The following is a 16,337-nucleotide window of genomic DNA, read 5'->3' on the forward strand; positions in this document are numbered from 1 at the left end:
GACCCCCTCCTCCCACAAAATCTTAAGCTCATCGACTAATGGACGAAGATACACGTCCATATTTTTGACTTTGTAGTGGCCGAGGACGAGTAAGTTAAGGATGAGATGTCCTTTCTTTGTAGAAAGCCATGGAGGGATATTATAGTTGACAAGGACTATAGGCCACACACTGTAAGAAGTTGAGCGCAGACCGAATGGATTCACGCCATCCATTGCAAGACTGAGCCGAAGATTCCTTGGCTCTCGAGCAAAGCCTGGGAAGGTAGAGTCAATGTGGCTCCATGTGCATGAATCCATTGATATTCGTTGAACTCCATCAGTGGACCTATTCTGCGCATGCCATCTTGTCAAGCTTGCCATGCTGGACGTACGAAAAATGTGGTTTATGATAAGTGAAAAGCGTCTAAGAACTTTTTGAGGGATGGTTTGCCCTTGCAAGTCCTGTCGATACCTGTGAGCACTACACTTTGGACATATGTCCATAGTCTCGTATTCTCCTTGAAACAATGTACAATCGTTGATACGTGCATGGATGCTGTTGTAGTATATGCCAATTTTGTGAAACATATCGTGCATCATCACGAGACTTAGGCATGGTATTTTTGTAGGTAGTAATATATGATATTTCAGGAACCTGAAAAAAAATCATAAAATACCTTGAAAAAGCATAAATATTTTTAATGATAGTGCCGAAAAGAAATCAATGAAGTGTACGTACAAGGTACTTGAACAACTCGGTCACACTTGCATCGCTCCACCCGTATTTTGCTTGCACACTTAGGAGTGCAAGCAGTGTCTTCAGGCAAGATACTCGGCACCCATCATATAATGGTATGGATGCTTCCTCTCTAAGTAGATCAGAAGTCTCGATATCCATGGGAATCAATGCATCGATCATTGGCTCCATCTCAGGCTCCAAGATTGTAGGTAGGTTTGGAAGGTTGCATGTCTCCTCTGGTATTGACGGTATAGATTGGGTAGTATCTTCCAACTGGTAGTTTGGCTCAGGCACTCCATCCATCGCATGCCCACGAACTCTTCTAATTGGCTGCAAAGGGTGCACTCCTCCTTGAGACGAGACGCCACCTCCCTGGATAGAAAATTTTGCCAGCCACACCTAATCTTCTTTTATATGGTATTCAATTAGCTTGCGAGTACAATGTATGATTGATATTAACTTTTCTTACCATTTGCTGAAAATCCAAGATCGTTTGATCAATGATCTCAGATTGAAACCCGCTGAAGCGTCGTACATGTTCTATAGACAATCGACTTTTTGTCTAATTGCCAGCTTATATTGAGAGCAAGGATATGGGACACGCTGATTAAGATACGCCTCACGATCTTGAACAACAAGACCTTCATCGTTTTCCATTTTGTCTATGTTATGACAAACAATTTGTTTTTGTTATCATTCTTTTTTCTTTCTTAAATTGTTTGAGAAGGGATTTCTTCTCTTGTAACTCAGCAAAAATTAACGTATGTAAAGCCACCACCCACCCACCCACAAATTAACGTATATATGTCGGAGTGTTTCCTGTCTCGTGGTGTTGCACTGGACCTCACCATCACTCTCTCTTTGTTTTTTATCCATTCATTATCTCCTCTCCTTCCATCTCTCTCTCTTTTTCTCTTTCTTTATTATGCTGTATGTTTATTCCATCTCTCTCGTTCCTTCTCCTTTTTTCTCTTCCTCCCGCTCTCTTATTTTCTTTAACGATCACGACTACAACTATGACTACGATGATGACCACGACTACGACTACGACCATGACCACGACCACGACCACGACTATGACTATGACTATGACGACGACTACGATTGCGACTATGACTATGACTACGATTACGATGACGACGATGACTACGACTATGACTACGACCATGACCACGACTACGACTACGATGACGACTACGACTATGACGACGACGACGACGACTAGGACTACCACCATGACCACGACCATGACCACAACCACGACCACGACCCGTGACTACCACTACCACTACCACTACCAGTATAATAAACAAGAAAAAAAGAAAAAACAATGACCACGACCACAACCACGACTACCACTACCACTACCACTACCACTACTACAACCACGACCACGACCACGACTACGATGAGGACCACGACTACGACTATGACCACGACCACGACCACAACCATGACTACGACTACAACTATGACAACGATGATGACGACGACGACGACCACGACCATGGCTATGACTACGACTACGACAACGACGACGACGACCATGACCACAACCACGACTACGACCATGACTACGATTACGACCACGACTACAACTACAGCAACGACCACAACCACGACTATGACCATGACCATGACTACCACTACCACTACCACTACCAGTATAATAAAGCGTTGAAAAGAAGAAAAAACAACGACCATGCCCACAACCATGACTACGATTACCACTACCACTACCACTATAATAAACAAGAAAAGAAAAAAAAAACAATAAAAACTACAACAACAACTACTACTACAATAATAAACAAGAAAAGAAGAAAAAACTACTACTAAACACCATATTGGGGAATATGGGAATTTCCCATAAGTTTGGGACACGTGGTCAAATCTTTGGATTTGTCATAACTTGAACACTATAACTCCAAATCGAGCGCTCTATAGCTCAATAGACTCCATTTTTCAAGCGCTTTCCAATGATAGGTCACATCATATGGTTTTGAGAAACTTATGGGCATGTTATCCGGGTGCCACCTTTTTAGTATTCAAAAAATGGGAATTGGGAGATTCCCAAACTCACTAATATTGTGTTACTACTACTATTACAAAAAACAAGAAAACTAAACAATAATAAACAAGAAAATTAAAAAAAAAAAAACTACTACTACTACAAACAACAATTAATTTCATTTTCTCTCTTCCTCTCCCTCTCTCATTTCCTCTCCCTCTCTCACCCTCACCCTCACCCTCTCTCTCTTTCCCTATCAAGTTTAATGTTTTTTCTCTCTTTTTCTCTCTCCTCTCCCTCTCTCATTTCCTTTTCTCTCTTTCTCTCCCTCTTTCATTTCCTCTCTCTCCCTCATCCTCACCCTCTCTTTCTCTCTTTCCCTATTATGTTTAATGTTTTTTCTCTCTCCTCTCCCTCTCTCATTTCCTTTTCTCTCTTCCTCTCCCTCCCTCACCCTCTCCCTCTCTTTCTCACTTTCCCTATTAGGTTTAATGTTTTTTCTCTCTTTTCTCTCTCCTCTCCCTCTCTCATTTTTTCTCTCTCCTTTCTCTCTCTTATTTCCTTTTCTCTCTTTCTCTCCCTCTCTCATTTCCTCTCCCTCCCTTACCCTCACCCTCTCTTTCTCTCTTTCCCTATTAGGTTTAATGTTTTCTCTCTCTTTTTCTCTCTCCTCTCCCTCTCTCATTTCCTTTTCTCTCTTTCTCTCCCTCTCTCGTTTCCTCTCCCTCTCTTTCTCTAGCAGGTTTAATGTTTTTTCTCTCTCCTCTTCCTCTCTCATTTCCTTTTCTCTCTTTCTCTCTCTCTCTCATTTCCTCTCCCTCCCTCACCCTCTCCCTCTCTTTCTCTCTTTCCCTATTATGTTTAATGTTTTTTCTTCCATTTCTCTCCCTCTCTCATTTCCTCTCCCTCCCTCACCCTCTCTCTCTCTTTCTCTCTTTCCCTATTATGTTTAATGTTTTTTCTTCTATTTCTCTCTTTCCCTATTAGGTTTAATGTTTTTTCTCTCTTTTTCTCTCTCCTCTCCCTCTCTCATTTTCTTTTCTCTCTTCCTCTCCCTCCCTCATTTTTTCTCCCTCTCTCACCCTCTCCCTCTCTTTCTCTCTTTCCCTATTATGTTTCATGTTTTTTCTCTCTCCTCTCCCTCCCTCTCCCTCTCCCTCTCTTTGTCTCTTTCCCTATTATGTTTAATGTTTTTTCTCTCTTTCTCTCCCTCTCTCATTTCCTCTCCCTCGCCCTCTCTTTCTCTCTCCCTCCCTCTCCCTCTCTTTCTCTCTTTCCCTATTATGTTTAATGTTTCCCTCTCCCTCCCTCTCCCTCTCCCTGTCTCTCTCATTTCCTCTCCCTTCCCCTCTCTTTCTCTCTTCCTCCCTCTCCCTCTCCCTCTCTTTCTCTCTTTCCCTATTAGGGTTAATATTTCCCTCTCTCCCTCTGCCTCTCCCTCCCTGATCTCCCTCTCTCATTTCCTCTCCCTCCCTCTCCCTCTCCTTCTCTTTCTCTCTCATTTCCTCTCCCTCTCTCAATACACACGAATTATACAAAAAACAAGTAAAAGAGAGAGAGAAAACACAAAAGCAAAGCAAGAATGGACAATGCACTCACCATAAAGGCTCGAAGAAGGGTTTGGCGGCTCCTCTTTGCACTCCGTACACCTCCTCCTCTTCTTCGTGAGAACGGCGGCAGCGGCGGTGAGAAGCCTTCTTTCTCCCTCTTTCTCTCTTTCTCTCCCTCTGAAATGCAAGATGTTCGCCCTTCCTTTCGCTCTGTCTTTTGTGAATGTGCGCAAAATAACGCACTTGGGTTTCGGCCCGCATTTTTTCGTCTGAGTATCGTCGCTATTTGCGTCGCTATTAGCGTCTAATAGCAACATAAATAGTGACGCCGCTATTTCTTATTGCAAATGGCCGTTGCTATACCCTCATATCCTTGTAGTGTTTCACCATTTTTCGATGGTATTCCATTCCATATAAAGTTTATAATAAGTGTCAAGTTTTTGATCCTCATGTAGAATTGGAAAGAAAGGGAAATCATGTCCCTTTTCCTATGTAGATTCAATTAAAACATTCATTATAACTTTTATGATTTATATCTCAAACATTTTATGTGTGTGTGCGTGCGTGCGTGCACACGCGTGCGCACTTGCACGTGTGTATGCATGTTTATGAAAGTATAGCTCTATGTGTGAATACATGCTAGTATGTGTTAAGCGGTAAAGATGGAAAGAGTGACAGAACATTCTTGGATAGAGCCAAATTGTGGTGTAGGGTGTCCACTATGTACTTATTTAACTAGTCTTCCTCGAACTACTAATAGTGTTAAAGTCTTCCATATATGATCATAAGCATTAGCTTTCAATCCTCACAAAACACAACATTATTCTATCCTCACCTGCACCAAAACAAATGACTACAATCGGCATATCCTTTCTATCATAATGATAAACCCCTACATTCAACCATGCCTCTCTCTCTCTCTCTCTCTCTCTCTCTCTCTCTATATATATATATATATATATATATATATATATATATATATATATATATATATATATATATATATCCCATTTGTTTTGAATTAAAGGTCATATAGAAATTGCAAACCTAAAAGATTCATGCATTTCTATTTTTGTAATTTAGACTTCAATGCCACTATGCAACTCTAAAATAGATTTTTTAACTCTTCCTACTGTAGATAATTCTATATCCATGCTTGTAGACATTGAAACACTATATGCAAGTAAACTAAGTATACACCATTGTCTCCAAATTTCTCAACTCTACGTTGCATCTTTAAGTTTTCCCATTGGAGATCACATAATGTGGCACTTATTGTAACTAAACATGCATAGATTATAGCCAATACATATTGAATATGAATTATAACAATAGAGAGCATGGGATAATCAAAGCTACAACGATAGATGATGGCATTGGAAGGAGGTATTAGCTACATGCCTAGCTCAATCAAAAGCATAAAAGAAAGAAAGAAGTAGCATACTCAAGAGTGTGAATTTGTGAAACAAGTAAAGAAGGGTGTTCTAAGAGGAGGCCAACCCAAAATGCTAGCTCCTACAATATCGTGTATTTGACCAGTCACATGAGTCGGCAATAGGGCATGTGCTTCAGGCCGACCGTCGTATAGACGCTTATGAGAGGCTATGTGTGCCTACGCATATGGTCCATGTGACGCGTCAACAACTAGTCCGCACCTTGCTAATGATCTTATCCTTGACGGGCTCCACTTCTTCGACTCATTGGCGTCCTTGTTAGCCTCTACGACTACCACCTTCTTCGGATCAGCACTTCGTATCGTCACCGTCAGCACGATGCACCCCAACGTCAACATCGTCAATAGCGCCACCGACAGCACTGTGCATGCATCGTCTACCTCCCACCTTTAGTACTCTTGCCACACATACCTCTCGTGCGTATTGCTCCTGCCACTCCCGGCAAGTCATTACACTCAGAGCGTGGATCCACTTGATACTGTACTTGTTGATGCTATAGCCCTATAGATGTCCATTTGTCCCACGACCATCCATGGTCTCGGTCATTAGCAGACTGTAGGATCATGGCATGAAGTATGCCAAGCTCCCGCATGCCAATGGGGTGCTTCCATAGCCTACAGTCGAGGGACATCGTGGCTGTGATGCACGGTCTCATCCAACAAGTCGTAGCCTCCGTCCAAGCTCGCACCAATCTAGGTGCCGCTATTATATTCAGCTTGGACTACTTGGGCTTCTTGCTGCTCTTCTTGGCCTTCTCGTCACACAAGAATCCTTGCACAGAGAATCCTCCGGGTCTGATAGTAGTCAAATGCCACAAAAAAACAACTTCTTGTTGTGCTCAGGCTCATGGAAGAAATGACAAAGAAATGTATTGAGATCGTGAAGCTCAGAGAAAGCTCCCCTAATCCATCACAAAGCAAAACTTAGGAAGGAGACCGACAGGGTGTAAATGAAAGATAGGCGAAGTGAACGTACGAAAAAGAAGTCCGCAGCAACTTGTTCTAGTCGGCCGCTGCGGCGCGTGCGCTGCCTTCTCTTCTGTGGGCCAGGTTGTGCTATGCTACCGAGATTCAAGAAGAAGAAGAGAGAGTCGGAATAGCAGAAGTGGGTCTCACAGAGCCAGCTCTCTCCTCCTTCCTCGGCGAGGGTTTCCCTACAGCAACTCTGTTCGCCGATCTCACAGAGCCAGTTCTCTTTCGTATTCTATTTTATCTGTCAATCACAAAGAGAACTGTCTCTCTGCGGCCTGGCCTCCAATCAAACAACTGCTCTCTCTCTCTCTGCCGTGCAGATCTCACGCTGGAAGCCTGCACCCCTTTCCCCCCTGGGGAACCCGTTACCACAGGCCTCTCACATGGAGGCACCTCTAGGTATGCTGGCAGTGATCTCGTCAGCATTTGGAGCATCTACAATGAATATGCATACCACTATGCCACAAGTTGGATCGGTCCCGTCACCCTTCATCCACCAAACTCATCCCACTGCCTTCCTACACGAGACAGGGATGGCTGACTCCTTGCAAAGGTCGTATGGTCAAATCGTGGGGAACCCCTTTTTTAATGGTCTCCCTCTTTAATGGTCTCCCAGCGGAGTATCTGAATAATGGAGGGCATAATACCTGGAATTGTGGAGAAGCCATCAACCATGGTGGTGAAGGTTAGGGCCTTGGGTGGTGGTGCAGCACCCCAGGGAGGAATTGCAGAACTTTTGGGAGCCAGCAAAGTGTAGCACCAATTTATTGGAGTGCCCTCATGAGCTTGGAGGTGCTATTGAAAAGACAAATAATTTTCCACAGCAAACCCGCATTGCTCATTACAACAAGCCAGCGGCTGGTGAAGGCATCAATAGAGGATAGGACTTCCCTCAGAGGGTAATCAGGAAGCAAGACATCAAGGTAACCCACCCTCAAGCCTCCCAGGTAATAAGGTTCCTCTCTGAGTCCCTGCTTTGGAATTGAAGAAATTTAATCGCACCTATCAGTCAAGGGCACTGTTAGGTCTTTGTCATAGTGCTCGCTCACATTGATTGACTTTTTAAGGAAGTAGGTTATAAATAATTGGGAATCAATTGGGTGCAAACCGATTAGTATGCAATATCTATCGAATAACTATTTCTTTTTTTGGTTTGAGTCTGAACAAGCGGCCTTATCTCTACTGATCTATGGCCAATGGATATTGCGTAACTCACCTCAGTCTTTACTAAAAATGGACCCCGAAATTTGACCCGACAGGATCAAAACTGACATGTGTTCCTATTTGGGTAGAATTTCCAAATTTTCCATTGAATCTCTATCCATTTTTGAAAATTTTGGTTGTCCCCATGGGAAGATTACTTGGTCAAAGGCCATATATGGATATAAACCCGAGATGGCATCCTTAGTTGCTCATTGAAGAGGATATCAGTAAGAAATTGATAGAGTCATTGATAATCTCAGATACATATGGGCTATTTATTAAGGACCAACTAGTTATCTATAAGAATTTGCCTAATGCATGTTTTAAGTGCCTCAAAACAGGTCATTCTATCAGGAATTGTCGTGAATGGAACACACATGAAACTGTTGATAATAAGCAAGAGGCTACCCCCCCTAAAACTGACAAAAACCAAGATTATGGTTTTTAGCAGATTAATAAGAAGGGGAACAACAAAAATAAGGGTCAGATAAGCCAAAAAACTAATGTTAATCACAAAGGTAAAAATAACAATAGGTTTGCTGCACTATTAATGAATATGGATAATGAAAATAATAGGACTTCCATTGAAAGGTGAAACCAGCCATACTAAACACCAGAACAATGCAGATTTAGATAATGATGAGGTTATCATTGAGGAAACTCAACCAGAACAACACACAGAGGGGGGTACTCTAGTAGACAAATCAAACTTTGATCTGAATGCACAAAATGAAGATGTGGACTTTATCCAAGCTGAGGAAGAGGAACTACCTAGTGGGGATTACATCCCTAATAGTCCGCCCCCCTCGAAAAGCCCAAAAAAGGGTGGAAACAACACACAACAAACAAAAAGAAGATATTCCAAGGTAGGTCAAAGTACTAGTAATCCCTTTGGACAGGGTAAGGACTCTCGAAAGAAAGGTAAGGCAAAAAGAAACTAATCAGTAATGAATAAGTTTACTATTCTATCTTATAACTCGAAAGGGCTTAGTAACCCAAAAAGGGAAATCACTATCAAGAAATTGCTTAACCAAGAAGCCATTCTTCCTAAGGTTATTTTCCTACAAGAAGTCAAAGCTACTGAAGTACTTTGACTAAGAATCTGAATCTTATATCCAAGGATTGTGTATGGTTCACCACTAAACATAATCACAGAAAGAGAGGTGCATGTATAGGCATTTCCAGTAGGTCAAAGAGCAACTAAGAAATATCTCTGTTGACAATGATAATAATTGGATAGCTGCCCACTTTAAAAGTTTTGATGAGTTTGTAGTTGTCTCTATGTATGCCCCTAACTCTTCTTTAGAAAGAGGAAAAGTTTGGGATTCCTTACAGGTTATAAAGTGCCCCATCATACTAGCTAGAGATTTTAACATGGTGAAGTCCTTGAAGGACAAGTTCTTGGAAAAGAGACATTGTATCTCGCTACAACAGAAACGAGGCATAGACGCGCATGTTAGATGTGCAAAGTCGGGCGTGTCTATCATAGCGTCTATAAGTGCGTGTAAACATGCGTGTAAATAGACGTGAATTTTGCGTCTATATATCCGCGCAAAGACGCTAATATAGACGCGCCAACAGACACACAATTATTTAACCACCTAAAATTGCAATTCACATAATTAAAAAACCAAATTTAATAATTATTTAACCACCTGAAATTGATTCTTGAGCATGCACGTGTGCGCATGATAAAAACCATAGAATTAAGAATACACATTGAATCATTGAATTTAAAAAATAGAGTTAATAATTACTCGAAGTACCATTGGCATCCTCGAAGTGAGCAAGGACACCACAATCTTGGATATTTCTCTTTTCATCTATACATTGAGTTCGAAGATATTTACCCTCACACCAAAGTGCACTGAATAATGTGCACTAGTCGGGTAAAAGATAAAAGATCAAACTAGACATGCTGGACCCTCACGAGGTGTTCAAATAACTAGACATGCTGGACCCTCACGAGGTGTCTGTAGCAAAATATACTAGGTAGATGAAAGAGCTCTTAAGCTATGGTACACTTACTTGGGCCTTAAAACAAAGATCAACATTACTCCTACTCTAGACTTGGATAAAAGTGCCAGTGAAGACTCGAGTGTTTTATGGCTCGAGACTCAATCTATGAATAGAAAAACATCACGTCCACATCTAGATTCTATCCCACCCTTCAAGTTCAAAAAGAGCATGGGTTTTGGAATTCTTGGCTTTTTTAAAGGCAAGCCAAAACCATTGAATAGTTTGATGGAAGGCCCTCCCTTTTTCTATTTTGAAAATGTTGAGAACGTTCCCAATTCAGAGTGGGAGACCATCAAATGGCATAGATCCAGAGTTCACAGACTCTAGATATTTTTCAGCATGCTTTAGGCTGAGGTGGTTATGTTTATAACCTTCTAGTAGATGGAAGAAGGTTGATCCTTCCCCCTGCTCCCATGACAATCTTTGAGGTGCTTCCGAAAACAAAGAAGTATTGGCCCCCATGGGATCCGAGAGAGAAGATAAATTGCATAAACACACGGGGTGCCCCTAGCACTATATGTGGATTGATTAGAAAAATATTTTCTTCCCACAAAGAAAGCAAGATATCTTCTTATCTTCAACATGAGATTGTCTTGGCATGCAAAATATGGAACTTGGTTTGGGTCAGCCCAGGCCAAGTTGCCCCACTTGAACCCCATGAGATTGAGTTGGTGCTTGGATATGATCGTGACCACACTTGAGGCTGCTCTACCCTTTCAGAACGGTATGATGCATTAGGCAACTCATTTCAGGTCAATACTATTGCGTACAGTCTTTCACCATGGAAAGAATTATATCCGCAAGGTTTAACAGTTCTGTCCTTATTCTCGAGCCTTGGTGGGAAAGAAGTGGCATTGCACAAATTGGGTATAATTTTGAAGGCTGTTGTTATTGTGGAGATCAATGATAAATGTAAAAACATAATAGCCAGCTAGTGGAACAAAACCTTCCAAACAGACCGATTTCAAATGGAGGATGATGTTAGAGATCTTACTGATGATAAGTTGGTCGAGATTGTGGATGCAGTGGGAAAGATTGACCTCATAATTGGGGGAAGCCCTTGCAACAATCTCTCAGGCAACAATAGAGTAAGGAGGGTAGGCTTGGGTGGCAAAGAATCCTATCTTTTCTTTAAATTTCCCAAGATTCTGAGTAGTTTAAAACATATCATACAAGCAAGAGGTTACCTGAATATGACCAAACCTCTTAACATCTAGTATTTTTTTGAATAGGGTATGATTGGATGTATATACGACATAATTACACCTGGATCATACGCTAGGACATGATATACATGTATAGGATCATTAGGATATGATACACATGTATATACGACATGATATGCATGTATAGAGCATATACATGCATAGGATATGATATACATTACCAACTTTACTTCTTTCTAAGTATTACAAATATACATCCAATCATTCAAAGCTAATTACATATATGTGATTTCATGCCCTATATACATCCAATCATGCCCTATACAAATGTGATTGGATAGGGCATGATGATTGGATGTATATATAAATCAAAGGTTGACTTGTGCATTTGCAATATATATATATATATATATATATAGAGAGAGAGAGAGAGAGAGAGAGAACTGATCAATACACTCACATGTCTCATTTAATGTTGTGCACTTAACCTAGCCATGCATGCCAATTCATAGCATGAGTAGATTGATGTAAATCAGTTGGCTTGTGCATATGCAAGCTATTCCAATCATGTCAAGGTGCACTTATAGCTCACATATCTTTGATTGATTGATGGATAATATGCCTTTCTCTATCTCTTTCGTGTACACCTTCATTGCATTATCTTTCTCTAGCTAAAAACAATTCGTGCTTTATCCACCTATTGATACGTAAGTGGGATAATATGCAATTGTAAGTGGGATGGTCTAGTAAGTCACTACATATATATGTGCCAATTGACTTGCCAATGTGTTATCTCTTATCCTCAAGATTTGTTATATATGTCACCACATAGGTCAATTGATTCCCTAAATGCATGCATTAATTCCTTAAATTGTTCTTGCGCATTTGTAAGCGTATGTAATAGGAATTATCTGCGCATATACACGCGCAATTACACGCGCTGACAAACGCACCATGCAAGTATAGAAAAATTTAAAAAAAGTTGTGGCTTTCTTTTCAAACCTATGCTTTCCTGCTTTTTTTGCGCGTTTTCTGCAGTTCGAGCTCGACATCACTACTCGTGTCTATCTATCACTTCAGGAAGACAATGAGGCAAGGAAATAATAGTAAAAATAGGACAGGAGGACAGAAGAGCCAAAGAGTAAAGAACAAGAGGCAACAAAAAAAAAGAGAACAAGATTGAAGCAACTTACCAAGGGAAGGGAGAAGGAGGACAAGGAGCTTGCAACCTAGCCGCCGCCACCCGTTGGAACAAGCAAAGAAGGTGAGTTCTTCTTCTCTCTCTCAATCTTGTTTGGTTTCTCTGTTTGTTTATCTCTCTCTTCACATGCTGGATCTTATCATCTATGGAGGTTTTTTAGCTTTGTTTTTTAAGCAAGTTTGAGAAGAAATGGTGTGACTGTGTGCGTCTGTCAGCGCGTCCAAATGACAGTGTAGACGTAACTATAGACGCGGAAATAGACGCGTTGACAGACTCCCACAGAGACGCGCTGACAGACACTCATAGAGGCGCAAGTATAGACGCGCACATAGATGCAGGTATAGACGCTGTATGTAATATGTTTTATCTGCATAGGGTAATATGATTTTTCTTGTGTAGATGTGGAATCCTGGATCCTCCAGCACCCCATTCAACAAGGAGCAATTCATGGGGGAGATGACCAATTATCTTGGTCGCCCTCCCGCTGCAGATGAGGTTTTCAGTGTGATGTCTGGGACACCTATCACATATTTGCCTATACAGGGATCAGCTGAGGTACATGGATCGGCCGAAGCACGTGCATCTGCAGAAGCACGTGTATCGAGTGAGGTAGAGGGTAGTGCATGTCAAGGGAGGAGGGAGAGTGGTGCGGGAGGACAAGGAGGTCGAGGGCTTTGTGGGGGTTGCCTAGGTGGTGGCTCTCGATCACCCTCACCAGAAAATGAGAGAGGTGAGCCTCCACAAATGTACTACTCTATCACTGATGGTGGTGGTATCTTGCATGACTTTGAGGGGAGGGAAGTGATAGCCTACTTGAGGAGTGTCGTGCATGCCACATACAAAGATTGCATGATTCCCTTCAAGCACCAAAAAAATGGTTTGTGGCAAGAGGTGCTGCGGGCAGTATATAAAAGGTACCCTAATCCCGAGAATTCACGATTCTCAGATGATTGGGGATGGTCAAAGGTGAGAGACGCGCTTCATAACAAGAGGTCTCACCTTATGACGCGTGCCGAGGAGTCATTGCGGAGACAAGAGCAGGGGCGCCCTGGATATGGCCAACCACCCAATTGCCACCGCAAGGAGTCGAAAGAGGCCAAGAAGAGAGCAGCAGAGAAAATGACAAGTCGCCAGCATGCAGAGGCGCGACGTATCTAGATGGCAACCATGGGATCATCGCATTATGGATCGGGTGGCAGGGAGTCATAGGAGGCTGAGTTTGTAAGTATTATTTGATTTCTTTTTTTAAATTAAATTTTATAATTTGTTTCACTTCATTATGTAGTGTATTTTAATACGTTATATGTTCAAATTGTTTTGTAGTATCATATCGTTGGTAGGATGCCTACTCCTAGAGAGGTAGGCTACCATCGAGGTCATAACTGGGCATCTACTCGGCAGCATTTCTACGATGAGGGACTCATCACGGAGAAGCAATATAATCGTGCCATGAGGATTCCACCACCAGAAGAGGTATATTTTATTTTTTACATGAAAAGTATAGATAACTCTAATTTATTGTTTGTAATGGTATTTATATACCTTAATCCTTTGTGTAGGTGAACCCTGATGCAGTTGAGGATAGCGAAGGGGGGACTAGCAATAGCAGCGGCGGCAACGACAGCGACACATGCAGCAGTGGTGGTAGCGATGATGATGCCTCTTTTGAGGAGATATAGAGGAGCCCCATACATGCATGCCTCCCCTTGGCTTGTAATTTTTATTTTTGATATGTATTACTTTCAGCTAGTGCTTGCGACCATGACGTCACAAGCACTAGAACTCATAATGTAAAAACGTTTCATCTATATATATGAAATTTCGTGTGCTACATACATTGTTTTATTTTCAGTATCCAATCTTCGAAATAATATTTCTCTGTTTTTCCTAAGCATACAATTTGATGTTGATGGGGGGATAAAAACCAGACATGCTCTCTGGTTTTTTTTTTCATACCTCTATTTTGCGCGTCTATCAGCGCGTCTAAATTGCAGGATAAATGCACGTTTATTCTCGTCAAAAACTTTCAGAGTGAACGCGGTTTTAGACGCGTAGATACACTCTTGTATAGACGCACAATATGAATATGTCCACTTTTTTATAAATATAATTATATTTACATAGCGCGTTTATATACGCGTCTATAGGCGCGTCTAAGTGTGCATGTAACTCTGATCATAAGCGCGCATTTAGATGCGATTTTGTGGACGCGCAAATAGACGCGTTAATAAACGCGCCCGACATTTTTTTCACAATTCAAATATTGCATCTACCAGTGCGTCTATGAACCCTTTTTGTTGTAGTGTCTCAGGCATTGAGAAGGAAAGGTGGATGGCAACCAAGGCCTTTCATGGACTAGTGGACATAAGTGACAGTCCAAGTTTCACGGCCTAATAATAAGGTAAATTCTAACCTTAAGAAAGCTAGGTTAGACAGGTTTTATATCTCAGCAGGTCTTTTGGCTACATTCTTTAATGCAAAGTGTAAAATGCTTAAAAACATTGTTATGTCAGATCATTTTTCCATTTAGTTGAATTCGTCTAATGACTCCTAAATTGTAAAATCTGGATAGTTGCACTCTGATCCACAGTTATTTAAACTAAAAGAGGTCAGGGACTCTATTAGGGATATATGGGAATGCTCATTCCAATCCTTCACCTCCCTAGCTCAAGCATGGATGAGGAGTATCCAAGATTCTCAAGAATTTCTTAGGCAGGTTAAGGCTAGGAGGGTAATGGAGACTAGGGCTAAAAGAGGAAGAAAGTATTCCCTTAGTAAGTCTCTGGAAGTTCAAATTGAATCAAGGCAGGTGCACTTACAGATAGATCTTCTCAAGGTCAAGGAAGAATTGAGACTTTTAGAAGAAAAAGAAGCATTGAACATTCAGCTTTTCACTAGACAATGGTGGGCTGGGAAAGCCGATAAGCCAACCACAGAAATGTTCAACATTCTAAAGAAAAAAAAGGAGAAGGATACTATCCCTCTCTTAACTAAGGTCAATGGTACCAAAGCTAAAGACAATATTGAAAAAATAGTACTTGCTAAAGAATTCTTCTCTAATATGTTTAGCTCTCCTAGAATTAGTAATCTAGAGGATACCGATGCAAAAGCCAAAATTTCCCTGGTTAGGAAGAAGGTGGTCCCATTTTCTATAGCCACCCTACTTGATGGTGACCTTACCACAGTAGAATTGCAAGACACCATCGATGCTCTAGCTAAAGGAAAGAGCCCAGGGATAGACAGCGGTCTCCCTAATGAGTTCTTTAAAGAATTTAAGGAATTCTTGATTATCCCCCTACTAAAAGTGGTGCACAAATCGGATGTTGGTGCATATATAGCGAGCGTCCGAAGGTACCCAAGAACAAAGAACTCTACTTAAGCTCAAAAAGCAAGAAGATAGACTTGCACGACATGAAGAAAAGAGACAAATTGGGTACAATATTTCCCCATGCCTTGTGTGAGTGCTTCACAAGGCATGTATTTATAAAATTATTCATCTCAAAGCTCAAAAATGGCCCAAATTTTACAATAAGCATACTTTAGCTTTTCTGTTTGCTTTTGTCCAATTGCTTTTGTCCAAATAAAGAATAAAGCGGTTGGGCAGCCCAAAAGTCGAGTTGTGCCCAAATACAATGTTCCATAATGAAATATTTAAACCATATGCCCATGTGTATATAAAATAATAAATATTTATCAAGCGCTTCAATAAATAACCATGCCTAAATAAATATTAGTGCCACGTCTTTAATGAGAAGACACACACCCATAAAAAATGATAATTTCTTCTAGGTAATTTGAATACACACTATCGCCCAATGCTTTCCAATGCCAGTGTCGCCTGCTCTACATATCAACAGAAGCATTTGCAATTGTTAGAAAATAATAAAATTAAACTGACAAAAGTGAATACCTAGCAGTCTTCAACTACAAAATAAATAATTTGGTTGGAACTCTATCCTAATCTTAATTTAATATGAGTGCACTCTAAAAACGTCCATTAATTTAAATATGTATTTTGCGAAATCACGGGCTATGGAGTTACCC

The 16,337-nt window shown here is 41.1% G+C and overlaps 1 protein-coding gene across 7 annotated transcripts; it reads left to right on the forward strand.

Moving 5' to 3' along the window:
- The first annotated feature begins 6,071 nt into the window (after window positions 1-6,071).
- On the forward strand, window positions 6,072-14,119 carry LOC148020908 (uncharacterized). 7 transcript variants are annotated; one of them, XR_015694651.1, is made up of 5 exons: window positions 6,078-7,651; window positions 12,131-12,356; window positions 12,693-13,514; window positions 13,617-13,766; window positions 13,853-14,119. XR_015694651.1 is itself a non-coding variant. In XM_087698714.1 (4 exons), the coding sequence occupies exons 3-4, from the start codon at window positions 13,635-13,637 to the stop codon at window positions 13,970-13,972; spliced, it is 252 nt and encodes an 83-aa protein (XP_087554840.1). In that variant the 5' UTR covers window positions 6,103-12,356; window positions 12,693-13,514; window positions 13,617-13,634; the 3' UTR covers window positions 13,973-14,119. The 7 variants fall into 7 exon arrangements, 2 of the variants coding, with proteins under 2 accessions (XP_087554841.1, XP_087554840.1); XR_015694653.1 differs by having other exon boundaries at window positions 12,173-12,356; XR_015694652.1 differs by having other exon boundaries at window positions 6,078-7,627.
- The last annotated feature ends 2,218 nt before the right edge of the window (window positions 14,120-16,337 follow it).

The sequence above is a fragment of the Lygodium microphyllum genome, chromosome 18 (assembly GCF_053477565.2).
Source record: "Lygodium microphyllum isolate KBCC chromosome 18, Lygodium_microphyllum_v1.1.10, whole genome shotgun sequence".
Lineage (NCBI taxonomy): Eukaryota > Viridiplantae > Streptophyta > Polypodiopsida > Schizaeales > Lygodiaceae > Lygodium > Lygodium microphyllum.

Coding starts and splice junctions, on each gene's coding strand:
- LOC148020908 (XM_087698715.1), top strand. CDS start 13,635: ATGCCTACTCCTAGAGAGGTAGGCTACCATCGAGGTCATAACTGGGCA. Junction 13,767..13,852: donor GGATTCCACCACCAGAAGAG/GTATATTTTATT, acceptor TCCTTTGTGTAG/GTGAACCCTGATGCAGTTGA.